Source organism: Lissotriton helveticus, chromosome 5_1 (genome assembly GCF_964261635.1).
Source record: "Lissotriton helveticus chromosome 5_1, aLisHel1.1, whole genome shotgun sequence".
Lineage (NCBI taxonomy): Eukaryota > Metazoa > Chordata > Amphibia > Caudata > Salamandridae > Lissotriton > Lissotriton helveticus.
The window spans coordinates 590008905-590036000 of NC_136065.1; the positions used below are offsets into that span (position 1 = coordinate 590008905).

The 27096-nt window shown below is 45.6% G+C and overlaps 1 protein-coding gene across 1 annotated transcript in view; it reads left to right on the forward strand.

The window, feature by feature from the left end:
* Nucleotides 1–2370: 2370 nt before the first annotated feature.
* The window catches only part of RASGEF1A (RasGEF domain family member 1A), a 77863-nt gene continuing 53137 nt past the window's right edge, over nucleotides 2371–27096 (forward strand). Inside the window, exons 1-2 of the mRNA XM_078642939.1 lie at nucleotides 2371–2659; nucleotides 25481–25660. Coding sequence (XP_078499065.1) covers nucleotides 2654–2659; nucleotides 25481–25660 — 186 coding nt within the window. The 5' untranslated portion in view covers nucleotides 2371–2653. The remainder of the gene's footprint in view (nucleotides 2660–25480; nucleotides 25661–27096) is intronic.

Below are 27096 nucleotides of genomic sequence, written 5' to 3' on the forward strand. Positions count from 1 at the left end.
TGTATTTATTGTAAAAAAAAGCCGAGCCCTTCGAACGGCAAGGCGTGCAAGGCGACGGAAACCAATTAGCACAGGCTCAAATTAAGCATTGGCTGGCCGTGCTTATGGCATTTCAGCTGGATGCTGGTGGGGGTTGAGGTGAGAGCTTGGGGGGGGGGCGTTGTAAAGACGGATGCAGGCTTTGACTACATGAGATATAGCGTGCACTGACGCCCAGTTTTTATATCCGTCTGAATTCTTGTTAAGTTGTAATCCACTCTAATGCCTTACCCAGCAATCGTGCGATTTAATGCCCTGCTATATTATAAGTCTCCCTAATAACCTGTTATGCGGTAAATCCCTTGGATGCGCTTTCAGGCAGCGCTTTAAATGGAACTATAGAAGGGCAGGTACTCCCTGCTCCGAGTACTCGTTTGCTACTGAGAAGTTCTGGTACCCAACCATTAAATGTATTGGAGAGGTGCGTAGTACTCTACCTCTCAATTAAATAAGTGCAGGTACTCGGTACCAGGCAGCACCGGCCTATTTAAAGCACTGCTTTAAAGTTATAATGCGCCCTGCTACCCTGTATTTACATGAAGCCGGCTGATGCCTTTGTGTAACCCCCCTTTGTACCGCTTTGTTCGCCATAAGTTGGCAAGGTATGCCCAGATGTGAGTCCCTTGCTCACGTTGCCATTGGATTCAAGCAAGCCTGGCTGAAGACGGCTGAAATGCCAGAAACCGGTCCTAGGAAGCTTGAATCCGGTCCAGGGAAGGCATGGCTTGGCAGTTCGGGCTGGACTGTTCCCATGAGGCACAGGGTCAGACTGATTTGCATATGACCATGTCTGAACTGGGGTGGCAGAGTGGGCTAAAGAACAGTGATGGATTAAACCCAGATCTGTTGACTGGGTGTGAGTGTTTGATTGCTTCAGATGCTCCGTCCATCACCACCCCCTTTTGTACCGCTTCGTGTAACAGAGCACCTTTAAGCAATGCTATAAAGCTCTTTGATGCCTTTTAATGTTATGAAGCCCTCTTATAAACTGTATTTTTGTAAAGCGCTTTGATGCCCTAATGTACCACAAAGTCTTTTGACAAACAGTCATAGGAAAGTTGAAACATGCCAACTCCCTCACATTAGATCTCTGACGTCCTGTCATGGTAGGAATGGTGTTGAAGCACCTCACCAAATAAAGAACCCTGACGCCCAGTGATGCCTCAAAACTCTATGATGCCATACCATATTCTAAATGGAAAATGAACAATTGATTTACGGAATGCTGAACAATATCAAGGATTCACACCCAAGTACACAGATCTGGGTCTAAATCCATTGGTGTTTTGCCCCCATACCATTCCAGTTTAAACCCAGCCATATGCAAATCAGTCTTGACCATACTCCCCATGGGAACAGTCCAGCCTGACCTGCCAAGCCAGGTTTTCCCTGCACCGGAAACAAGCATCCTAAGACAGGTTTCGGGCTTTCAGCCCTCATCAGCAAGGCTAGCTTGAATCCAGTGGCATGGAGAGCAGGGGTCCCGCATCTGGGCATACCGTCCCACTCGGGGTGACAAATGCAAAAAAAACAATTGATGGACAGAATGCAGACCAATACCAATCATTCACCTCAGTAAAGATATGTTGCCTAAATCTATTGTATTGTGCCCACCATTCCATTCCAGTTTAAACCCACCCACTGTTGGTGGGAGGACCTGGCTTATGGTGAGAAAAAGAACAATGGATTAAACCCAGATCTGGGGAGAATATTTTATTTGTTCTGCATTCCGCACATCATTTGTGTGTTTTTTGCTTTTATACGATATTGTAAAGTGCTCTCAAGCTGACATCTCAATGCGGCCTGACCTTCATAAAAAGCCCGTCATGATACATTAAAATGAGCTTGCCCCTCTCCTCAGAGAAAACAAATGATTACACCTTCTTCAGACGTCAATAAAACGTAAATAAATGAAAGCACTTTAGCCAAAAGCACTTAGGGGCAGATTTACAAGCCCTTGCGCCACTTTTGCATCACTTTTCCCATGTTAAAAATTACGCAAAAGTGGCGCAAGAGCCTTGTAAATAAGCCCCTTAGCATTCCGAAGAGTGCATACTTGCAATGCAAAAAAGTGAAACCACAATTCCCAGAATGCCACTGTGTTCCTACAAGGACTGTACATGGTGGGGGCGTCTTGGGTTGCGACTGGTGGCACACTCGGCAGCTACAGTTCACTTTATTTGCCGGGTTTCCTTCTCGGTCGCAGAGAGCTCCATGCAAGGGGCGTGGCCAGCGTAGGGGGCGTGGCCTGGGAGCAGGGCTGCTTTAACCTGCAGAGCGAGTCTTCGCCGGCCCAGGAAGGAGGAGGCGGTGTCTCGGCCGGGAGTATTCAGAGCTCATACAAAAGCCGCAGCGCCTGGATCTCTTGAAAGAGAGGCGCTGCAGCCTGTGGGGTCAGAGCCGGAGCAGGACCACCCAGGGCAGGGCGCAGGAGACCCCCCCCGCAGTACAGTGGAGGCATACATAAACACCCCCAAGGAGGTCGGGCTGCATTGGCGGGAACCGAAGGATATTTATTGATCTTGCTGGGGGGCAAGCACTGGACTTCTGAAGCCCCCACCTGTGGATCTCAACGGGGACCCCACGGTTCCACCGGCGCCGCCTGGTGCGCAAAATGAGGGTGAGATTCTGCCCTGCAATACTGCTGTTTGGGGTTTTGACAAGGCGTTGGGGGGGGGGGGGGAGTGGGTTGAGATCGGTGGAATTCCTAGGGTTCAAAGAATGTGTGGGAGGACAGATGAGACGTCAAAGTGTCACGATGAGCTGTCTGCGCCCAGTGTGGGTACCTGTTTGTGTCTCTCACGCCATCTAGTATTTTAGCAGTTTTCTTCACACCCCTCCCTTTGCATCCACCTGTTGATTTCTGCCACTTTCCCCCCCTCAGAGCGTGATTCTTGCAGAGGGTGGGGTGTTGAAGTAGGCAGAAAAAATTACAGTTTGCAATTATTTTTGTATTGTTAATAAAACAACAAATATGGATATAATTCATGGGGGCTGGGCTTAGTTGCAAAGTGTCTCCCTTAAATCCTGTCTTTCTATATCACCTCATCCAAGAGCAGGCTGCCTCCTCCTGTATGAGGGGCAACGGTTCTATCACAGGAGAGAGCGGGGCAGGCTAGTCTGACAGTTTTCCCGGGCTGGGAGGGCGGGGGCTGCGGTTTCTGTTTGAAATAAGTAGGTGGCGCGACTTTCCCTTTCCACTGGCCCAGCTGGTAGGCGGGACCCCGAGTTTGGTTCACATTATAAGAGAACATTGGATAGCGAGGCTGGTGGGCTTCTTTAGAGTCTACAGGGCTCCCCCTGGTGGCCAAGGTGAGGAGGGCTTCTCTTATTTATTTATTTCTCTCACTTCTGCCATTTATTGCAGTATTATCCTTCTACCTGTGTTTGGTACTCTTTTGTAACCTGCACACGTCACTTTTCTCTTGTAACACGCAGTTGGCTACCTCTTACATTTTTGTTTGCTTTGGATACTTGCACAAGTGCCACCATTGCCTATGTAACGTTTGTTCTTGTGCTGGAGTGTCTGCCATTTATTGCAGTATTATACCTCTACTTGTACTGTGTACGCTTTTGTAACTTGCACACATGTCACTTTTTCCTCCTGTAATGTACCTTTGCTACCTCTTGTATTTTGTTTGCTCGCAATTGTCACTTTTGCCTCATGTAACTTAACATTTGCTTTTGTAATTTGTTCACTTGTAATTTTCTCCTCATGTATCAGTACTGTCTGTTCCTATTGTGAAGTGCTCTGACACCTTCGGGTAAAGTCCGCGCTATATAAAAACGCATAAAATAAATACATAAATAAATAAATCCCGGCTCGTCGTTGTAACTGGTTTGTCGAAAGTAGAACGCGCAGGGCCTCTCGGGTACTTCCCGTGCAGGTCAGATATTTCGGTTTGTGGTTTCAGAAGGCACGTGCGGCTTATCTGATCTGCTGTCTTCCTTGTTTGTGTGCTGCTGTCACGAAACTCTTGCGGCTCGGGCTATGGGAGCATTCTTTCTCCGTCTCCTTCAGTGTTCGGCTCGAGTGTGTTCTGCCCCCTCCTTGTGCAGTTAGTATGTTTGTGTGATGCCATAACACGAGGGCATCCTACCCACTTAACTGTGCTTTTTGATTGTTTTTATTGTAAGTGTGCGCGGCGCTTGTACCCACAGTGCTTGCAATGCAAATCGGGGCGTAGAATCAGTGAGTGCAGCAGGTGCAGTGGCACCGGGGCCCAGAGACCTAAGGGCCCACTGAACACAGATTATTACTGTATTTTGTATTTCAAACACCAGGGCGGCTTCTGTCCATGCACTAGGGCACGCTGGCTACGCTACTGGTTCGAATGTTTCTGTGACGCCTGAAAACGAGAACCCCCCCCCCCCCCCCCGTTGTCGTTTCCTTGACATAAACGGCGGGTTCCCTTTTTCCTTGCATTGTAGTTGGAGTGTTGTCATCATTAAAGCACTTCCACTACTGTTTGCTGTTATGTCTGTGGGTATTTTTATAGGTACACCTTACTAACACCCCTTTCCTCTGCAGGGTTTTCTGTTGTCAGAATTTTCGAGTGATGCTAAAATTCGAGAGGCATCTTGTTTTATCCAAGCGCAGTGAGAACGTTTGGGTAAATTCGTAAAAATAGCGCGTCTCCAAAACCATGCTTTTGCAAATAAAATGTTTCTGTGGTATTCAAACATGAGGGGTTCCCACAACCCATTCTTGTTGCAGTTCCAGACATAATTATCGTGTCAAAAATACGAGCGGCGAGCCCTTACAAACATGCCTAGCAGTTACGTTTCTGTCATGTTATAATCAATGGGTTCATATACCTCCTTTTCAGCATAAGTGTGTGTATTCTATTATAATGCAACCGTCTCCCTTTCCTCACTCTGTCAGTGCTGTCACGAGGAACTTCAAGCATCCGCGCGCTACCCAAGTGCTGTATACAAGTTTGGTTGTGGAATACCAGATGTGCGCATCTCTCGTTGATTTCCATGTGTCTTTAGAATGTCCGCGTGATTTCAAAATGCAATCTGGGCTCCTGCCTCTGATTGGCTAAGAACAGTGGGTAGCAATGTCGCTATCCTGTTATTGTTATTCAAGTTCGGTTTCAGCGTTCTTAGGAAAAAAAACACAGGGCTTAAAAATGAACTTTGTCCTTTTTTAACGCTCCCTTCCATATGTTGTGGTCAGTTTCGGATGGTGAATGTGATTTGGGTGGACGTACCCATGGTGCAAGACACAACTGCTCTGCAGTGCCTTGGCTTGGTGTATGCTACTTTGCCCTCTCCTCAGCACCTGTCTTTAAGCACTCCGAAGTGAAATGTCCATTAAACTATTCATCTCTGCTGACTCTTGTTTCGTAAAGAACTGAAAAATATAAAGCTGTGTTCACAGTGATCACTGGAATGTGTGACTAGGCCCCTTCTGCGAGGCTGACGTGCGTAGCGTTTTATGGACTCGTTTGTGCACAGGGACAGGCATCAGTGCCTTGTTGAGATGAATGTGTGTAGCACCGATACACTCTTTTGTAGTGCCAAATAATCCTCCCAAGGGGGTAACTTTACCACTGAAGGCAACGATATGGTAATGACGAGGCAGCTAGGCACGTAGTGAGTGGAGACTTGGGGGGCTGTGTTTAAAGGTTGTCGTGTTGGCGTAATAGAAGAGTAGTTTGCTTGCTGACAGCAGCTAGGTTTGAGAACCGGAGCTATGGGACAGACTCCAGCCGTTTCTAGATATTGGTTGGTTGGAGTGTTTGAAGAGATGTAGAGGTTGGCGAGTCACTGAAACCTCAAGCCAGATTCCGGGCTCAGCTCGAGGTACTCTTGGAACCTCGAGCCTACAGTGAAGCAACATTTCTTGTGACTTCTACTAGTAACCCACCATTTAACCTCATGCACCAAAAGTTTAAGGTAGAACCACCTTGTATGTAAAATTAAAGATTGAAAGGGGTACCCATCTGGTAGCTTAAATGGACAGGGTGAAACCAGATAATCTCGGCCCAAACCAGTCTTCATTGCTTGACCAAATATTGTGATGTGGCATAACGGCCAGAGCTGCCATCTTTGGATTTGGGGAACCCAAGTTCGAGTCTGGGCGTCAGCTCAACATCCTGTGATTCTGGGCAAATCACTTAATCTCCCCGGTGCCTACCAAAAATGAATATGCCCTTGTGTAAGAATCTAAGCCATACATTGGGTGCACATGACACCTAACTTGACTCCTATTTCTCTAATATCATTGTTGTGAGAGAAGGGGCATGAATGTTTCGAAGTTGAAACGAAGTTCAACCTATGGCTGTTAATAAATGCCTCTCAATGCAGTGATTACGCTCTTATGTAGTACTTTCAAACACTTCTGAATGTTAACCCCTTGCCTGCGTCGGACGGCCGGTAACGGTGGGCGTGTGCGTCGGACGACCAGGACATGTCCGATCTGCCCCCCGTGGGATTTTCCCGCACCGCTGGGAAATTTCGTCCGAGGTCAAGGAGTTAAAGCAATACACTTGTTTACATTTTGAAGAGACATCATTTTCTAATGATGTTTGTTGCAAGAATTACATGCCAAACATTTTCATGCATCTGCTCTAGCACAGGCTCTTAGAGCCAAGTCAGTCACCTTGCTCATACCTGGCTCGGCTGTTCCTGGTAATTGTTTTGCAGTCTTGCCTTGTTTGAGGGACTGCTTGGTAGGAGTGTTGAAGGGAGGAGAGGTTCTCATGCTGTTTAATGCTATCGATAGGTCGAAGTATTGAAAAGACGGGAAGGTCTGAAGTTGTTTCTGAGGGGCCTAAAGTTTGCGTTACGTAGTAGTGTATTGTTTCGGAGAGGCCCGTAGGTTGGAATAGTGAGGGCATGAGAGGCCGTGAGTCCTCTTTTTTGAAGACCAATTTGTTGTAATACTGTAGGGATGATAAAGTCTGTATTTGTTTCCAAGAGGCCATTAGGTTTGGAGTTTTGAAGGGACAAGAAGGTCTTCAGTTGTTTCTTGAAGGCTGATAGGTAGGTTATTGAAGGGTTTGAGTTATTTATGAAAAGCCTGTATTTTAGATTGTTAGAGGGAATGTAGAGTCTTGCGTTGTTTCCAAAAGGCTGGTTGATTGGACTATTGAAAGGATGATAGTCTTTAGTTGTTTCAAGGGGCTGCTTCACTGGAGTATTGACAGGATGATAGTCTATAGTTGTTACAAGAGGTTGGCTGGTGGTAGTATTGAATGAAAGTCTTTAGTTGTCTGACTAGGCTGCTTGGTTGGAGTATTGAAAGGATGATACTTTTTGGTTGTTTGATGATGTTGCTTTTTTTCTTCTAATTTTTGTATTCATTCATAACGTTTTGTGTTGCGCGAACATGAGCCTAGTTGGTTTCAGAGCTCGTTACATGAAGTGAAGGTAGGGTATAATTGAACTACGTAAAATGATCACATATATGAATGAACACATTACTAAGCTTGTTTTCAAAGGTAGTCCACAATGAAAAGGTCAGGCATCATAAAAACAGTCGCAGGTATGGTTACAATCAATAGTCACAGAGGTGATAGCTTAGGGTAAACACTTGTTCATCAGAAATGATTTTGCTTGGTTGAAGTATTGACAGGATAATAGTTTTTAGTTGTGTCAAGAAGTTGGTTGGTTGGAGTATTGACATGATGATAGTCTTTAGTTGTTTCAAGAAGGTGGTTGGTTGTAGTATTGACAGGATGATAGTCTTTAGTTGTTTCAAGAAGGTGGTTGGTTGGAGTATCAAAGGGATGCTAGTCTTTAGTTGCTTCAAAAAGTTGGTTGGTTGGTTGGAGTATTGACAGGATGATAGTCTTTAGTTGTTGCAAGAAGTTGGTTGGAGTATCGAAGGGATGCTAGTCTTTAGTTGCTTCAAAAAGTTGGTTGGTTGGTTGGAGTATTGACAGGATGATAGTCTTTAGTTGTTTCAAGAAGTTGGTTGGTTGGAGTATCGAAGGGATGATAGTCTTTAGTTGCTTCAAAAAGTTGGTTGGTTGGTTGGAGTATTGACAGGATGATAGTCTTCAGTTGTTTCAAGAAGTTGGTTGGTTGGAGTATTGAAGGGATGATAGCCTTTAGCTGGTTCCTAGAAGACATTTTGCTGGATTGTTGAAGGGACAGGAAGGTCTCGAGTTGTTTCTGGAAGGGGCCAGTAGGTTTGATTATTGAAACAATGGAAGGATTTTAGTTATCTGAAAGACATGTGTGTTGGAGGGAAGCTTTCAAGAGGTTGGTGGGTTGGTTATTGAAGGGCTGGTAGTATTTAGTTTGCCAGCAGAGGTTTGGCTGGAGTGCTAAAGAGACAGGAAGGTCTTGCACTGTAGTTTTGAAGGTGAGTACGTTGGAACGATTCAGTCCTTGTTCTTGGGGGCAAGTTCTGGTTATTGACATTGGTAGACCAATGAGCCAGGGATGGCGGAGATGACATCAGAAGCTATTTGACCCCCCAATCACATTATTGACTATTTTATTTTCCGCACCTGTCGCTCTTTTACAGGCATTTTTTTAATTCTCCGTGTTAGAAGAGGGACACGGAGTCTGAACTACAATAAACAAAAGTGGCTCTGAAAGAGGTATGCTTTGTTTTCCTGCTGCCGCTTTCATGCCCTGAGGCCAGGGGTGGCAAGGCAACGGCCAAAGGTACAAAGGGGGCACGACCCTTCATTGCCACCTGTGCTTCTAATTTATTTATTTATTTATGCGATTTTATATAACGCGGACTTTACCCGAAGTTGTCAGAGCGCTTCACAATAGGAACAGTAATGATACATGAGGAGAAAATTACAAGTGAACAAATTACGAAAGCAAACGTTAAGTTACATGAATCAAAAGTGACAATAGTGAGCAACCAAAATACATGAGGTAGCAGTCGGTACATTACAGGAGGAAAAAGTGATATGTGTGCAGGTTACAAAAGCGTACAAAGTACAAGTAGAGGTATAATACTGCAATAAATGGCAGACACTCCAGCACAAGAACAAGAGTTACGTAGGCAATGCTGGCACTTGTGCAAGTATCTAAAGCAAAAAAAAAAGTGAGAGGTAGCATACAGTGTGTTACAAGAGAAAAGTGACGTGTGCATGTTACAAAAGGGTACCATACACAGGTACAAGGATAATACTGCAATAAATGGCAAACACTCAAACTGCCAGAACACACTGGGAAGGCACTTCCATAGTCATGGACAATAGAATTTTCAATAATGGGAGGTCTTCCTTCAGATGATAGAGAGGGCGTGAATTACTAACCCAGCCTCTCCCTCGCGCCACGCCCTCTCTCGGTGGGCTGACCAGCAGTTTTCGTCCCTCACAGAACTTCCTGTCGCTCTTTCGCGCGCCTCCACTTCCGGAACAGACAGAGCAGCACGTGCCGGTGTTTGCATCTCCTCACACGTCCTTCCATCTCACCCCACCCCCTCCCCTCCTCCACAGCCCCCTGTACTCCGACCCTTGCTTCACCGCTAGCCTGATCCTTGCTAAGCAGGTCCCTCGCGAGTCACGCAGATAATTACATTTCAGATGTCAGAGCTGCCTGTTCCCTGCTGCCAAATCGAATTGACGGTGTAAATTGCCATTGAAGGAGCAAAGCCAGTGGATCTGTGTTTTCCAGAACCACCTTCGTCTCTGTTTTATGAATATTGAAGGCTCTTTATCCGCTGCTCACTCTTCACTTATGCAGAGGGGTTGTTCGAGTTTCATTTCCTGGTCGTCAAAGCTGGAACTATATGAATGGATTTGTGTATGTCCATTGCAAATCAAAATGGCAAAGGGTGGCTGTTATTATACTGATTAAAATCTTTTAATGGTGCAGTGTTACATTGCAACACATATTTTTAATTCGTTGTGCCTCCAGCGCATCGGTGCCATAAATAAACTGAAACATCCGCGCCTCTTCCCATTATGTCTAATTAACATACCATTGCCGTTCCCATCTTAAATAATACTTCGTGGCTAATTTTAATTGTCCGCTTAGCACATTATGGTCAATTGTAGGGGCGTGTGGCTTTTGCGTAATTTGCTTTCACGTAATTACACAAAGGATCAGACAAATTATGCAAAATGACACTTCATCATGTGAAACCAGCATTTGGCACTATGTGTTTGCGCAAAGTGAGTCCTGGCGTCCATTTTAGCGCCTTTTAACTAAAAACCACGAAAACAAACTTAAGTATCAAACAGCAGCTACTTGCAAGCTATTCATTTTATTTTTTTATTTGCATTGTTTCCATGTCAGTTTCCATTCGGCCTAGCTAACAAATGCTGGTGTCATTAACACTACATGGCCTGTTAGAAGTATGCCTAATTAAATGATCGCTGCCAGTTTCAAGAATGCCCCATGGCACATAATTTTCCATTTTGGAAACTGGTGGGTACCAAGCTGGAATATGAAGGTCAACACATTGTGATTATTGTTGATTGTCTCCAGTTAGCGCATCATTTCCAGTTTCTAGTATAACTGGATAACGTAAACAATTTTCACTATGCCCTTGTAGGACAGCATGACCACTTCCAATTATGCCTCTTTGGTAGAATTGTTAGTTTCACTTACAGCCAGCTAAGACATTGTGGTCTTTTCCTTATGACCAGGAAGGACCGGAGATCTGTTGTGAGGATTTTTCTGATGTCTCTCAGGATTTCCTGTCATTAAAGGTGAGACTCCTTGTGTTACCTACTGCTGTTGGTTCCTTTCTCTGGGATGGCCCAATGAGCCTCAAACCATCTTCATTTCTTCTTGGTGTGTTGGTTGACCACTCAAGACTTGGTCTATGGCAAGTCATCTGACAGTGGAGTCGGATATAGTGTGACACAATTATGTACAACATGTGGAGCCAGGATTACTACTTGATAATAAATAAAACATGTAATAAAGACACAAATTGAGAACCATGGTATGCTCAAGTTTCAAGCCCTTAAAGTTTCGGATATCCCATAATCTAATGTCAAGGCAGGGTGACAAGTCGGTGCTTCAGATCTGTTTGTGGGGCTGTTTCCTGGTACAGTTGTGTAAACTTGGGGCCAATAGTGTCAAATTAGTCAGAAGCCAATATGACTCTGGAGCTGTCCACGGTGCTGAAAGTCCTTAGAAATAACTCTACAGATGTCATGGGGTACTTTAAAAAAAAGTCACAAGATTCATAGTCAAGAAGTACCCCTGGGGGACTAGCTTCTGCATGTCCCCCCCCCCCCCTCAAAAATCTTTAAATCAATGGATTCCGATATCACACTTTCTACCGCAGAAAGTAAAGAGTTGTTTTGTTTCTCCAAGCTTTTGGGCTTGGAAGGGACCTCCCAGCTGGAGTAGAAGGTCCCTGTCAGATTCCAGGACCAATATCTTGGAATCTACTTATCTTAGGTATTCATGTGTGTAATGTTTGGGTAGCAAAACCCTAGCCAGAAGGCAGTGGTCTATATTGTTGAAGGCTTAGATGCAATCAGAGTGAATCTAGTCGGAGGTGGTGCATTCTGATCGCATTACTGTATAGCGATGTAGTGTACTTGGAGTTGTGCTCTCCAGTGGTGTAGAAGTGGGCCATAGTGCTAGCAAGGAAAATACCAAGCCTCAACCTCCTAGTTGGGTAGAAAAACTCCATAATAATCAGGGTGCAGTGGACCCCTTGGCTCCTTGCTTCCTGTTGCCACTGCACCACTGATAACTATGTCCCTGGTGTCTTCCGCTCTGTACTAACTCGAAGTAAGGACAGGATGGATACCCTGCATATGCTGACGGTGTTACTTATCCTGATGTCTTAGTTTCTGCTGCATGAATACCTGTGTTTATAAAAAGCACTACCTTTTACAGTTTCTTCACTGTGCAGTTGGAAGTTCAATGACTTGTGATCCTTTCCTCCTGCACTGATGAGCTAAGTCATCCGCCATTTTGGCTACCCGTCTCTGCATTTCCATCAATCAGCTTTTATCGTTCCAGAGGAGGCCGGCAGAGCCAATGTACAGTAACCCAGGAAGGGCCTTCAGAAATGGACTCGATGTTCCACTTGGGGCCTACCTGTATGAACCTATTGCAGTACTGTAGATATGCCCACCTCCCAGGAAATGGACACAATACTCTAGACTGAAACTCTGTTATTAGTTGAGAACTCTTGGTGTGGCCTTGCGAACTGGACTCAATGATACTGGACGTAGTGGCCTCCAGAGGTGGGACCTCTACTCTACATGGGCTTAAAGCAGTGATCTGGAGGGTGGTGTTCTTCTCTCCACAACCCCATATCCACCTTTGCTTTCCCCACATTCTTTTATTGCTTTCTTCATCTTCCGTTTTGAAACTGCGCAGAACTAGATTTGTGCGTCTCTTGTTATTGGTGGACTTAATAAATGAGATGAACGGTTATTTTTTGTAATCAGTTCTTAGCCTGCAAAGAAAAATGCACGGGCAATTTTTTTATACAACTAGAGAATTTGCCCCCAGTAAAAAACAAAATACAGTTTTATACTGTTCTTGTAGATTTGAGCAGAAGTCAGTTAAGATAGACCTATTGATCTCTCTAAGAAAATGCAGATTACTTCTTCACCTGAACTCTGGTTTGAGGAGAAAATGGCTCCGCCAAGAAATTTGCTGCATCAACCAGACTCTTCCGACAAAATGTACGCCCAATTTCACAAAATTCAGAAGACTTTGTGGAGGTGAAAAATCACCCGACCGTAATAACTTATTTTTTACATAACGCTTCTTACTGATCTATGTAAATACCAGATGTTCCTATTACCCAGTTTAATGATAACTTCATTTACCGACTTCCTATGGATGGAAGGCATGACTCTGGCCTGCAAGGACTCGATCTCGAGAGCATCAGATCACCGCAGATGTCAGCGGTGGGCGTCAAGTTTCTGGTGACTCATGTACTGTGCCCCTGGAGCCGAGGCCTGATGACATACTGTCAGCTGTCTGCCAGAAAGCCTTGGTGAGAGGGTTACAGTCACGTGGGCGCTTATGAACAGTGTAAGGACAAGTGGGACAGCACAAGGGAGGGAATGACCCTGGAGTTCTGCCAACCGGGGCTTGTCTGACACCCGCACCCCTCCCTCTGTTCTGTTCCACTTGTGCGTACCGCCTTCTTACTCCGTGTTCCCAACAAGTCGCTCGTGTAACAACTTATGTAAACATCGGAGAATGCCATGCAGGCCTACGCTCCTCTTCTAAGAATGGACGTTCAGGGAAAATTGGTCACGCGTGCGCGGCACTGCATGACTTCCTTTCCGCCATTGTTCTCAAAGTCTCGGGAAATAAAACAAAAATATGGCAGCAAGTCAGCAAAATATACCGGGTGAACGGCGATCAGGAAAATCTCTCAAATTCACTTTCTGACGATTATTTTTAAACAAGTGACTCAAATGGCCTTATGAGTTCTCACCGTATTTTTCTATATAATTCACTTAATTTTGGAGCTAAAATTTCACCACTTGTAAACCTATTTAATTAAAGGACATGCCCGCAGATGCATCAAGCATCCATTTTGCGATTCCTTATTAGCGAAAAATAAGGAATCGCCAATAAAAAATAGCAAAACGGTATGCAAGAAGAAATCACTTTAAGAATAGCGATTTCTTAAAATTCCTTCATTGCGATTCGCAAATTGCGAGTCATAATTAAGGAATACCTCCCCATTCATTCCTATGGGCCTAGAGGCCCATAGGAATGAATGGGAAGAATTTTCAATTTGCGAATCGCAATTAGCGAATCGCAAAATGAGATTGCGATTTCAAGGGTGCAGGGGTGTCCAAAGGACACTCTGTTGCACCCCTGAAATTGATCTGTGCACATATGTTGCGCACACACATGCGCAACATGAAACTTTGAAAAATGCACTTTAGTGCATTTTTCAAACTTTTTGCAAATTACCATGTAGTTGTACCTCATGGTAATTTGCGTGCCCTATTATCGAAATCGCTATTTTTTAAACTTTAATGCATTGCATTTAAGGAATCTCAATTTGAGATTCCTTAAATGCAAGTAATCTCAATTTAGCGAATTCTCAATTTGCGAATTTTGCATTTGGGATGATGAATCCCAAATGCAAAAATACCGGTCGCAAAGGGTCAGATTCTGAGAATCTGCCCCTTTGCGACCAGATTTTCCTTTGATGCATCTGGGCTACCTACCTATAACACTCCAGTTGCCCGTGACACCACTGGTGAGTCTTGCACCAGGATTCTTGCAGGTTTTTCTCCACCAGGGTAGGACATGGCCCTGTGTTTTCCTGCTGAGCCTGACCCCTCTACCAGACCACCATCCGCTACTGACATGCTTGTGTTATGCGCCCTTGTGTAACTCTTGCAGACTGGAGGCCTAGTCAGCTTGTGATGATGTGTCACAGTGTGATTGGTTCTCTTCCTCTCTTCAGTCAAAGTGTCCCATTCATTAAGTTGTAGTTGAAATTTTTGGGTGATTGATGGGTGAGATGGAAGGTCTAACGAGATGGACTTAAGAGTGCTGCTGAATTCCTTAGAGCAAAGGGCATAGGTCACATCAGACTACCCCTCCTATTCGGAAATAGCCTTGTGGTGAAATGCTAATGCCTAGAATTATGATGGGCTTTACATTTTTTTGGCATGGAATGTGGGGACCAGCTGCTTCTCTGATAGGAATAATTTGCAAATGATGTTTTTTTTGTAAGGACACAGCACAGTACAATCATGCAGTGCTGCTCGTGTGTGTAGACAGTTTTGCCACAGCGAATTTTGTAATTGGTACGTAAAACCTGTACTTTTGTTTTTCTTTGAAGGCAGGATAAATGACAATTTAGGGTTGTCTACAAGCAAAATATGAAGGCGTGGTTCGGGGCCTTAGATTTTTTTTTCCACAAATAGCTGTGATTCGTTCTTTGGCACAGAGCCTGCGGTTCCTGCCTTCCAGATAGGGCAGAGGTGAAACCTGACGTGCATGCCTCATGTTGGTGTCGGCGCTCTTAGTTGTAATTGGGACATTTAACTCTGAAACACGTCAGGAGCTCTTGTCGACTCAGTGCAAAATAATTCGGCCTTTCCAGCGGCGCCATTGTTAGGTCTCCCGATTCTGAGACCTAGAAATGTGTTGATTTTTTTTTCTGAATGCTTTTTTTGCCTCTCCTGTAAATGTGTTTCCCTCCACAAATAGAAACTATTACCGTAGCCTCTGTGAATGGCCGTGCAGTAGGAAATGTTGCCAGGCTTCTACTCGCTACAAGGGCCCGTGAATGGGCACGTGCGCCAACATGCATGTATTAAGCGTGTCACTGGAGTGCAGACCTCACAGGCTTGCGTATAAAGGCCCAAAGGGGCTAATCTTGTTGTACATTGTCGTAGTTCCAATGACCGCATTTATACACATGAACACCTGGTTCACACCATAAGTATATATTTGCTCAGGTGCAGGCACTAGCAGAGGGTGTGAGGAAACCATGGTCACCCTTTCACATGGTTTGAGGAAACCATGGGCACTCTTACACACAGTTTGAGAAAACCATGGGAACCCTTTCACAGGGTTTGAGGAAACCATGGGCACACTTTCACAGGGTTGAGGAAACCATGGGCACACTTTCACAGGGTTGAGGAAACCATGGGCACACTTTCACAGGGTTGAGGAAACCATGGGCACACTTTCACAGGGTTGAGGAAACCATGGGCACACTTTCACAGGGTTGAGGAAACCATGGGCACACTTTCACAGGGTTGAGGAAACCTTGGGCACACTTTCACAGGGTTGAGGAAACCTTGGGCACACTTTCACAGGGTTTGAGGAAACTATTGGCACACTTTCACAGGGTTTGAGGAAACCATTTGCACACTTTCACAGGGTTTGAGGAAACCATGGGAACTCTTACACAGGGTTTGAGGAACCCATGGGCACACTTTGACAGGGTTTAAGGAACCCATGGGCACACGTTCACAGGGTTTGAGGAACCCATGGGCACACTTTCACAGGGTTTGAGGAACCCATGGGCACACTTTCACAGGGTTTGAGGAACCCATGGGCACACTTTCACAGGGTTTGAGCAACCCATGGGCACACGTTCACAGGGTTTGAGGAAACCATGGGAACTCATACACGGGGTTTGAGGAACCCATGGGCACTCTTTCACAGGGTTTGAGGAACCCATGGGCACACTTTCACAGGGTTTGAGGAACCCATGGGCACCCGTTTACAGGGTTTGAGGAACCCATGGGCACCCGTTCACAGGGTTTGGGGAAACCATGGGCACCCGTTCACAGGGTTTGAGGAACCCATGGGCACCCGTTCACAGGGTTTGAGGAAACCATGGGAACTCTTACACAGGGTATGAGGAAACCATGGGCACACTTTCACAGGGTTTGAGGAAACCAGAGGAACTCTTACACGAGGTTTGAGGAAACCATGGGCACATTTTCACAGGGTTTCAGCATGGCAGATTATGGCTATCTTTTAGGGCACAGAACTTGATTCTGGGTAACAGGACGTCGCTTTGCATCACACTGGCAGTGCTTGGCTTCACCAGGCCTCTGCCTTCATGATGCAGCTGGGCTCTCTTGAGAGTGGCATGTCTTTTAGCGCCGCTCGTGGGTTTACGTCAGCTGCAACCAGGTGCACGAAGTGTTTGTCTTCAGTATGATGCTTGTTCCTACAATATCCGACACATGTCTCCTGGTCTTCCTAATCCGTGGTGATTTCTGGGTAATGTCTGGATCGCTTGAAGCGATTGGACGTGGCACGAAGCAAGAGATGAGGAAGTTGAGCCCGAAGCTACAAGAATGCAACAATGTGTGCTTACACCATCCTTCTCGCCCACGACGCCCCGCAGTGGAGTTGACTTTGGCTCAGTTCAGCAACCGCTCCCTGGGCAAAGACAGGAGCACATCTTGTGACGCGTGGCAACCACAGTGAAGCTTGCCTGCTTCACCCTGCCTGCACGGGGAAGCCGCAAGCCTGTCGCTACACCAAGTAGCTGCAGCCGTTGAGCATCATTGTGCAATGTTTAAGCCATATATTCAGGAAACACTGCCCTACAATAACCCAATCCTGCTTTGCTTTTTACTTCCTGCTGTGCTGAGTGGGACTGCCGCAAGGGTTTGTCATGGATTAGGTCATCTGTGTAATGGAGCCTCAGTTTCATAGGTGTCACACTTGGAAGTTGTACAAAATGAGCTGAGATCCCTGCAATAGCTTATCCTTGATTCATGCATGGCTCACTCTGAGCTATTTTGGGGTCAATAGCACGTGAGAGCATTATAAACCTGATGAAGAGGGAGTCATCGCGATTCCAGCATTGCTCCTTCATCCGTCATGTCAGTTTATTGTGGAATTTGCATTGTCTTCACGACTTACATAAACTGAACATGAAGGGTCCAAATAACAGTTGAAAAACTAAAGGCCTGATGAAACGTCATTTTGTGGTTGCCACACCTACAATGTGCAAAATCATTGGGTTTGGGATGAAAAAAGCCTATTCGTTATGTACTAAAACCATTTAGTTATTCTTGAACTGGTTACTGAACAGGAAATAAGTTTGGAAACATATAACCAATCAATATTCCGAAAGGGCGCGTTTAGGGCGTCCCTTCCAAATAGTAATTTGTTGTAATATGTGTCTATGTTTTGCAACTGAAATCCAGTTGCAAAACATTGACATTTTATTAACACTTCAAAGGAGGTGGTAACCCATTCGGCAAATGGGAAGGGGTCCGCCAACATTGTGAATGTTCAAGAAAATAAATATATTTAAATATATGCAGTGGTCCATAGTACAACTACCAACTCAAAATCAAAACCATTTCTTTTTAAATACCACCCTGTTACCTTTAAGGAACATGGCCAGCATTTATATATATTTTTTAAATGCCATCAGACAGATGGTCTGCCGACTGCAACCAGCCACCTTCCCTGTGAGGGCATTCAAACGTGGAGTTCCTTCATTAACCCCTTAGCTGCGGCGGCTATTCCGCCGCAGTGCTAAGGGGGAGGGGGGGGCCGCGCGGCACTCCCGTACTCGTGATGGAACTGCTCCGTCAGGAGCCTCGGGTGGGCTGTGCTTGTGACGGAACGGTTCCGTCACGGCCCCGCCCGCCTAATAGAACGGTCAGCGCGGAATTCGCGCCACGCAGGCGCGGGGAGCGGGCCGTGACGGAACTGTTCCGTCACCAGCACAGCCCACCCGAGGCTCGTGACGGAACGGTTCCATCACGAACAGGCAATGGGTTAATATTGATGCAGTAGGTTGGATTTCACTCACTACGATTCAGAATACTGTGAACAGATCTAATAGTGCAGAGGTCGATTCGTAAAAATTCCTTTCCATTCACAAAATGTTGGTGTGCAATTTGTGGCCACCTTTTGAGAAAGGAAATTTCGTGCAACGTGCACTAATATGATTATGAACTTTGGTGAAGCACTAGGCCTCTGTGTATATCTAAAACATTGTTGTGTACAATGTTGTCATCTGTGAGATGCGCTCATCAGCCCTGCGGAACCGCTCATCCGTGCTGTTCCCCAAGCTACTCAATTAATTGATGGCGTTCTCTGCTCCCGCCCCCACCACCTCCATGTAGTACTAATTATGTTCAATGCTGTGGAGAAACAATGACAGTTCTTACTGCGGCCTCCCGGCACTCATCTGTTACTATGGATGCTGGAGTACCACATAGTATAGGAGGTGATGGTGCATGGTAAACTGCACCATAAAACTGCATAGAAACTGCATGTTAATGTAGGAGATTTGTAAAGCGCTCTGTTACCATACAATGGGGCATATGTAGGTAGCCGTTTGCGATTTTCGGCGTTTGCGAATCGCAAACGGCGTTTTGCTATGTAGGTGCATATTAGCAAAATAAGGAATCGCAAAAATTGCGATTCCTTATTTTGCTCAAGCATTTAAGGAATCGCAATTTTGCGATTCCTCAAATGCTATGTAGGAGTCAATTAAAAAATGTGATTCCGGCTCAAGGAATCGCAACATACCACCTACTCCAAGTAGATGGTATTTTTCCATTTCCTTTAAAAATGCATTTTTAAAGGAAAAAAATGCACATGTTGCATCCAGGGGTGCAACAGGTGTCCTTTGGACACGCTGGCACCCTTGGAATTGCGATTCTCAAATTGCGATTTTCTCATAGAAAATCGCAATTTGAGAATGTATCCCCCTTCATTCCTATGGGCCTCTTGGCCCATAGGAATGAATGGGACACTCATTCCTTAATTGCGATTCGCAATTTGCTAATCGCAATTAAGGAATATTAGGTAATCGCAAAAAAATGGTGAATTATTACCTACATTCCATTTTGCGATTCTCAAATAGCGATTACTTAAAAATCGCTATTTCAGAATCACAAAATGGAGATTACCTACATATGCCCCAATGTGCTAGCGCTTGTGAGGTTACCAGCCGTCAATCTGCGAGACTGGTAATATCTGTGCTGTGTGCCAGGTGATAATTATTTTTAATAAAGATCCCCGGGACTGTGTTGCAGTACTGTGTGATCTGAGTACTGCTGTTTTGGGCGGTGTATAAGTACTAGCCCAATCTAAGGTACAAATATTATCTTGTTTGCTAGAAGTGCCTCTTAAGTAGGCCCTGCAGCAGTCCAAAGATGAAAATAGAATAAATGTAGAGTTGTTTTGCTGCCACCTTACATAAGGTGTTCGCGCCCACTGTTTGGGAGGTTAAGCAAAACTCATTTGTTTTCAGCTGACAGAGGGCGGGTCCGTGCCCGGGGAATAAATAGTTCGGTTTCAGGAAGGGCGTCCCCCAGCATGTGCACAGGTGATTGACGGTGATGTCCTCACTTGTTTTCAGTGTGCACGTTTCTAGCATTAGTGAGCTGCTAGTGAGAGGTGGGCGAGTTAAACAATTTAACAGGGAACACCAAGCCAGGGGTCTGGTATGAATTCACCCCACCTTTCAGTGTTCAAATGATGATTTAAAATGATTTAGTGGGCCTTTAACTTGAGCACAAATAGCCGATGCCGTGAGTGATGTGCAGACAGACCACTATATAAGAAGTCAGTGCGTGTCGATGTACATATTCTATCCATCCACTCGCAAATAATTGAACGTGCATTCGACCAAACCAGGGGGCATATTATCAAGGGGGTTTATCTCCGCTTTTTTGGCTTTAAAAGCCAAGAAAGCGGAGATGAAATTATCTCCCTATTACCTAGCTGTCGCTAACACCAGTTAGCGACAGCTAGTAGGAGATAGCGACCATCTTGGGCCCCACTTTGCATGTCAGTGATATTTATCACTAATGACATGCAAAGTGGGCGTGCCAAGATGTTAGCGACTGGAAACAGTCGCTAACATCGCTATCTCCTATTACCAACTTATGGAGATATTTGCGATAAGCGCGAATATCTCCAAAAGCTAACACCTGCCCTGAGCTGTTCTTAGCCATGTTATCCAATGGGAGGTGGATGACATGGCTAAGAGCATTAGCTCGGTAATGCATGAATATCGCTGACTTTTCAGCGATATTCATGCATCGCGATATTCATGCATTGCGGCCGATTTTTATCGCATTTGCGATAAACCTTGGTAATACCAAGGTTTATTTGCGATATAAAAATTTACCGCTGAGCTGCGGTGATTTTTCTCTAACCATAGCGATAATTATCGCTATTGCTTGGTAATATGCCCCCAGATTTGCTCCAGAGTGGAGGGTTCGGCCTCAGTCCTTCTGCGTGATGCACAAGAGGGGAGGTTTTGTTTTTATTTCATACACGCTGTGCGCAGTTGCTGATCCGTATGGCAACAAGCGTGCTGTTTGCTGTAAATACACGGGCTCACCTTGGGCTTGGAAAGCGGGCTGTCGTCGGGGAGAGGAGGGTACCTTTGTGTTGAGACCGCTTTGGAAGAAAGTGGCCTTGTTGTGTTGGCAAGAGAACGCGCTGGCGGCGCTGTTTTAAAGCCGAGGAGCAAGCACAACAGATTTTTGTCATTCCAGCCACTGTAAAACAATGCGAGCAGTATGGCAAAAACATGTCGAACAGCAAGCATGTCGACAAAAGAATAGCCAGACGGGTGCCGGAATGTTCTCTCGCGGCCAAGTGTTGCGAAAATAAACACACCCGGCCGTTGTACAAGCAGGTTATTGTGAAATACTGGCTGGACTCCGGGCCGATTACCCCGTCGGAGACTTCCCTGCTGAACGGAATGTTTGGTGCTTCTGAAAGCCGGGAGGGCTAGGGCAGAATCATTGTATTTCAGTCCGGCTGGCAGCTTGGATGTCGATTTGCTAAACGGGCGCAGCCGGATGACATCACGCGTCCTTTTGACTAGGGGTGACCTCACCCGCCTGACGTGAAGCTCCTCAACTTTGTCCTGTTTGCTGCTGTGGAAAGGCCAATTAATGCAAATTAAAGAAAGTTAGAACTTAGAAGGCTCTTACAGTTTGGCTTTCTTTCTGTTCCTGTTGCTGCTTCAATTGCCCATGAGACCACAGTAGTGGTGGTAGGCGTACAAGAGAGCAAGCGAGGGGTAGTACCCGTGCTTAATTTGTAAAATAAGTGCCAGGGCCCTGAACAGGAGGCCACTGCAGCTTGCATGACCCATCGCCCTTGTCATCGGTGCCAAAACAACTACTAACATTTCTCTATTATTAATGAACCTATTCATGCAAATAAGTTCTGGCATGTTTAAATCTGCACATGCCCCGCCATGACTACTTACACAGTGTGGACATTTCAACCCCTTTGCGGCGGCAATTCCGCCGCAGCGCTAGGGGGGAGGGGGGCTGCGCGGCACTCCCATGCTTGTGACGGAACCGCTCCGTCACGTGCCTAGGGCGTGCTGTGCTTGTGACGGAGCGGTTCCGTCACGGCCCCGCCCTGCTCATTAGAACGCGCCGTGCAGGCGCGCCGGACGGGCCGTGACGGAACCGCTCCGTCACCAGCACAGCGCGCCCGAGGCTCGTGACGGAGTGGTTCCGTCACGAGCATGGGAGGGGTTAAATTTACCACTGCTCGCCAGTTCCTAAACTCAACCTGCTCTTAGTCTGGTATTTCTGGGACTTCCTCTTGCTGGTTGTTTTTTTGAGGTCTTTAAAAATCATGACCCTCTCGGAGTGGCAGTGTAAGAAAGTAACATAGGAGTGTACTTAGACTTTATTTACAAGTGCCTCCTTTCGTTGCAGTCCCTGCGCAAACAGCGTTTGTGTATGGGCTCCAAATTACAAGAGGTATGATAATGTTCACACCCTACACATAATGCCCACTTTAACTTTCTGTAGGCCAAACCTGCCAAAACTTAACAGGGGAGAAAAAAGACAAAGTATATAAGAGGGCATGCAGGTTTTTGTGCGGAAATCCCCATGTTCTGACCCGGTTAGATGGCTAAATTCGTAAATGGTGCAATTTATGACACCTGGGCCTTATAACGGAGTGCCCTGGTGGCGCAGCAGACATGTGCATCCACTTTATGCGCACCCTGGGGCAGTTTTGTATTTCATAAGAGGCCGCCGACACTTGTGTGTCCCCTTCTGTAATACTTTTAGCACTGGTGCATATGTAGCACCAGCGCTATTAGAGGTTGTTCCTTCATTTGCTTGGGGGCGTGGCCCCATGCACATGAGGGAATTAGAGGTTGTTCCTTCATTTGCTTGGGGGCGTGGCCCCATGCACATGAGGGAATTAGAGGTTGTTCCTTCATTTGCTTGGGGGCGTGGCCCCATGCACATGAGGGAATTAGAGGTTGTTCCGTCATTTGCTTGGGGGCGTGGCCCCATGCACATGAGGGAATCACTTTGCCTCTGCTCCCGCGGCGTTTAGAAATAAAGCCCATAGCCAGAAGAGCATAAAGAAATGCATCTTAGCAACATTGTTTTTTTTTTGTTGTTTTTTTGTTCTAATGGGAGGGCTGCCCTGATCATAAAATAAAATAAGCTCAACTAACTATGGAAAAAAAGGCCAGAATCAGAAAACGAACTTGCTTGGTTAACAGAAAAAAAGGGAACTCGAGCAGCTTTGTTTCTCTGCTGCTCGTTCCCAAGAGGAGGTCTGCAGGCCATAAGGAAAGGTTATGCTGGTTCGCCAGCGGCCCTCGGGTCGCACATTGCCCAAAGGCATCGGGCATGTCCACACGCGGTTAGCTTGCTCACTGTGCCATAGGATCCATGCTATGCCTCCCTTACAAGGTCTATGTAGGCCACAACTGGACTAGGGTTGTCTGTGGCCCCTACTGGAGGGGTCCCCACCCTGCAGGTAGGGGTGTGACTGTTCCCACGAGGACCATGGTCGGTACTGATTAGCATATGGCGGGGTTTTTGCTAGATTGGCACAGTAGCAGAAAATTTTGGTTTGGAATGAAGCCCTGAGCGATTGCCAGTGGTTAGCATTTTGCAAGCATCCCTCGCATCACCATATGTGCGTACTGTATAGTACCACATCCTGCCAGGCATACCTAATCAAGGCCTTAGGCCCTCATTAAGAGTGGGCTGGAAAATTCAGATGAAATGCAGAGTTGGCCCAGCTATCATCTGATGCTCCAAGCGGCACACAGACCTCTGCAGTAGAAGCATAACCCACTGAGCTTGCTTTATTTCTGGTTTAGTGTGTGAATTACCAATTTTGCTTCAGGTCACAGTAATGGGTTTCCCAGAGCCCTGTGCTGTGCTGATATGGAGACTGCACAAAGAGGCTGTGCTGAGTAGGGAAAACATTCTTACACATGGCATCCACATTGTTGAAAACATTCTTACACATGACATCCACATTGTTAACCTGTAGACCCTAGAGATGGCTCTGCTGTCTGACAAAACCTGCTGCTCATCTCTGCAGTGTTTATAGCGCCTTGAAATGGATTTAAAGTGAGGTCAAATTCTGGTGGTGGAGAGTGGGACAGGAATGAGTGGCCACCTATAGCCTGTGAGAAGATGCCATACAATATTATAAGATAGTATAAAGTATTGTAGGATAGTTGAAGGTCATAATAAAATAGTTTGAGATCTTAGTATTAGGTAAACATTTGATGTTATAAGATAGTATAATATAGTATAAGTCAACATCAAGCATTATAAGATATTTTAAGATAAGTATATAAATAGTCTAAAATGTTATAAAATAATATAAGTTCAGTATAAGATGGAGTATAGGCAAAAGTCTGACTTAATCTAGAACAGGTTTCTCCAAAGTGGGTCCTGGAGTGCCGAATCTATGCCAGATTTTAAGATATCATTTATCTAAATGGGGATAATCTTAAAATCTGGCTTGGATCCTGCCTTCCAAGACCGACTTTGGAGAACCCTGATCTGGAAGAGCATTTTCCCTTTTTTGTTTTTTATTATTTTATACACCCAAACAAGGGTTGAGAAGACAGGGTGCCATTACACGATGCATCTGTCCACTGGTCTGTTGTGTCATTTTATGATTATGAAAAACAAACTGGTATAAATTGTATCTCCCCTTCTGGCCACTTCTAAATCAGCAGGTGGATTCAGGTTAATGATGAAAGGGCTGATGTCACGTTTTGGACAAACTTAGAAGAATGAGGTGACGCTACTAGCCCCATCTGGGCTGCTGTAGTTTACCAATGAGAAGTGCAGAGTTGGAGTCGTGGGATCCTTCCAGGGTTGTAGGACGGAGGCTGTTGTTGCCAAAGAGGGCAATTCAACATGCAGTGCACAGCTGTATGATTCTGTCATCATGTGGCTTTGAAGAGTTGTTCTTGTACTTTTGAGTAGGTGTACTGTATGTATGAGCACACGCAGGGAGATTTCATGATCGAGGCAGAACTCCATCTGCATGCACAGTGTGTCCTCCCACAATCAGGAGGAGCAGGCGAAGTTCAGTAATGCCGATGTAGAATCCAAGTCCGGCGTGGTATACCGAAGGGTAGGTCTGGTGTCATCCAGTGCTGTGGTACTCGGCTGAATGGAAGGAGGTGATCTAGCGAGGAGCCACCATAGTATGCAACAGCTTTTATGTCCTTATGGAGTCAGGTTACTGTGCTGCAGCTGTGGGTTTCTGGGGAATAGATCCTTGTGGCCAGAAGGAGTGGTGATCTGGGAAGAAGGTTGGATCTTACTTTGTAGGAGTGTGAGTTGTGGTCTAGTAATATTGGCAGAGGATGCTACATTTGGCTTGACCAATGAGGAGTAGCCTACCTCTTACCCAGCTAACCACAAGAAACACTGTGTGATCTTGGATGAATGCTCCTCTACATTAGTCACTTCAGTACCCTAGGACTGCTTAGAATTCGGGTTCAGAGAATGGAACTATCTGAGAAACTAGAAAATGCACACTATAGAAGTGAAATTGACTGTAATGTGAGTGAACCACTTAAACTCATAGCTGCATCTTATTGATGGAGTCCATAATACTCCCTCTTCACCATCAATCCCTCTAACCTCATTCCCACGCGTCTCCTGTCTGGAGAGGGCTGAATGTCCCAACCACAAAATCGTGAGACGCATTAGGTCTAAAGTACACACGCACATTTTTTTTAAAGAATAATGCATACATTAAAAAAAATAGTAAATCACTTTTTTCTTTTCCACAGGAAACTATGCCCCAGACGCCGATTTTTCCCAGCATGCTCGGTTCCAGCTGTAGTGGGCAGGTGCAGCCAGACATGGGCGAGCGGAGCGGTGACCCCGTGTATCAGGATGGGAATGTGGTGTCCGGATCACTAGAGGCGTTGATCGAGCGACTGGTACCGACTGTGGATTACTATCCCGACGTGAGTTGTGGGTTTCTTTAATTTGGGCACTAAAGGGGCGGAGCGGGAGAGTCCAAGAATTGTTGGGAGCTGTGCAGAGCCCTAGCTCCGATCATATGCATTGTAGAATCCCCCTCCTTCCCAGGTGTGCTTTTTGTGTTATTTTGTACCTGTTTGTGTTGCGTATTTGAATGTAGGTCGCTGAGCCTTTTAAGGCTGAGCCTTTTAAGACTGTATGGGCTTTGGCTGAGTGAGTCGCATGCCCACCGTGCTTGATGCATGAGTGAATTTCCCTCACTGGGGAAAATGGATGCTTCTATTAAGAAGGCAGGGGCTAGGTGAAATATGTTTATTTTTCTTGAGTTTAACGAATAGGCCTGTGAATCTAAGAGATTTGAGCTGACATCAGCCCCATCTTCACGGCCATGGGAGTTGTGCTTCTCACCAACCATTCTGGGTGCCTGCCTACCACACTGTTTCTCTTAGTCTTTAGGTACAGATTCTCGCTTGTTGGAATTTAAGCTTCAACCATCTTGTAGCCATTTCTAGGGTCTTGTTTAGTATCTTCACTTTCTTATGAGACCGAAAAAGACATGCACGACTCTTCAACTCCGCATTGGTCACTAGTTCAGATACTGTCTGATGCAGCCAATTGGCTTGTAGCTTGAATTCATTATGCACTGAACATCAATTTCAACCGTAGGTGAACTGACCACAAATTCACCAGGTTGGCCAAGAGCAATGGACCATGCTTAATTTGTTAAAAAAAAAAAAAAGTAAATGCCAGGGCCCTTCTTGGGAGGCCCCTGCAGCTTACACCATCCATTGCCCCTGCCAGCACCGCCAGTAACCGTGCCAGTAACCGTACCAACATAACCAATGACCTTCCATAAGTATGACAATTCTGACTGCTCCAGGCCACAGAATACTATAAAAGAGACATAGGTGGCAGTTTTTATTCATTTTTTATCTATATTGAATTATTAAACATTGTGTCCACTCATTTCAAAATTTGATAGAATGCGCCAGCATGTGGTAGACTGTCATGAGAACCGTTGTTGAGACTTAAGGGCTGGTGCTGATGCTGAGTGCCGGAAACCACCAGCTCAAATTAAGCAACTGCAATATGTTGGTACTGGCTAGTTTCCTTGGCTCTCGATTGCTTTTGTGCACTTGAATAAAGTCCGCCAAACCCCACTGACCGACCTAGCCAACGGCTTTTTCCCGCCATTCGTGATCAGTAGAGTAATGTGTCTACTTTAGAATCCCCTGAAGGACCGGTCAGGGAGGAGGTCTGTTGCGGGTTGAAAAAGATGAGTCACCCTCTCCTTCGTCCTCTGACCACCCTTGTGGCTCGGCATTTATAAAGATTCAAAATAAATTCTGCATATCACTTTAATCTATAACTTTTGTGTGATCTGAACTGATGTCCTCTTATTTAACTCCCTGCTCCTTTG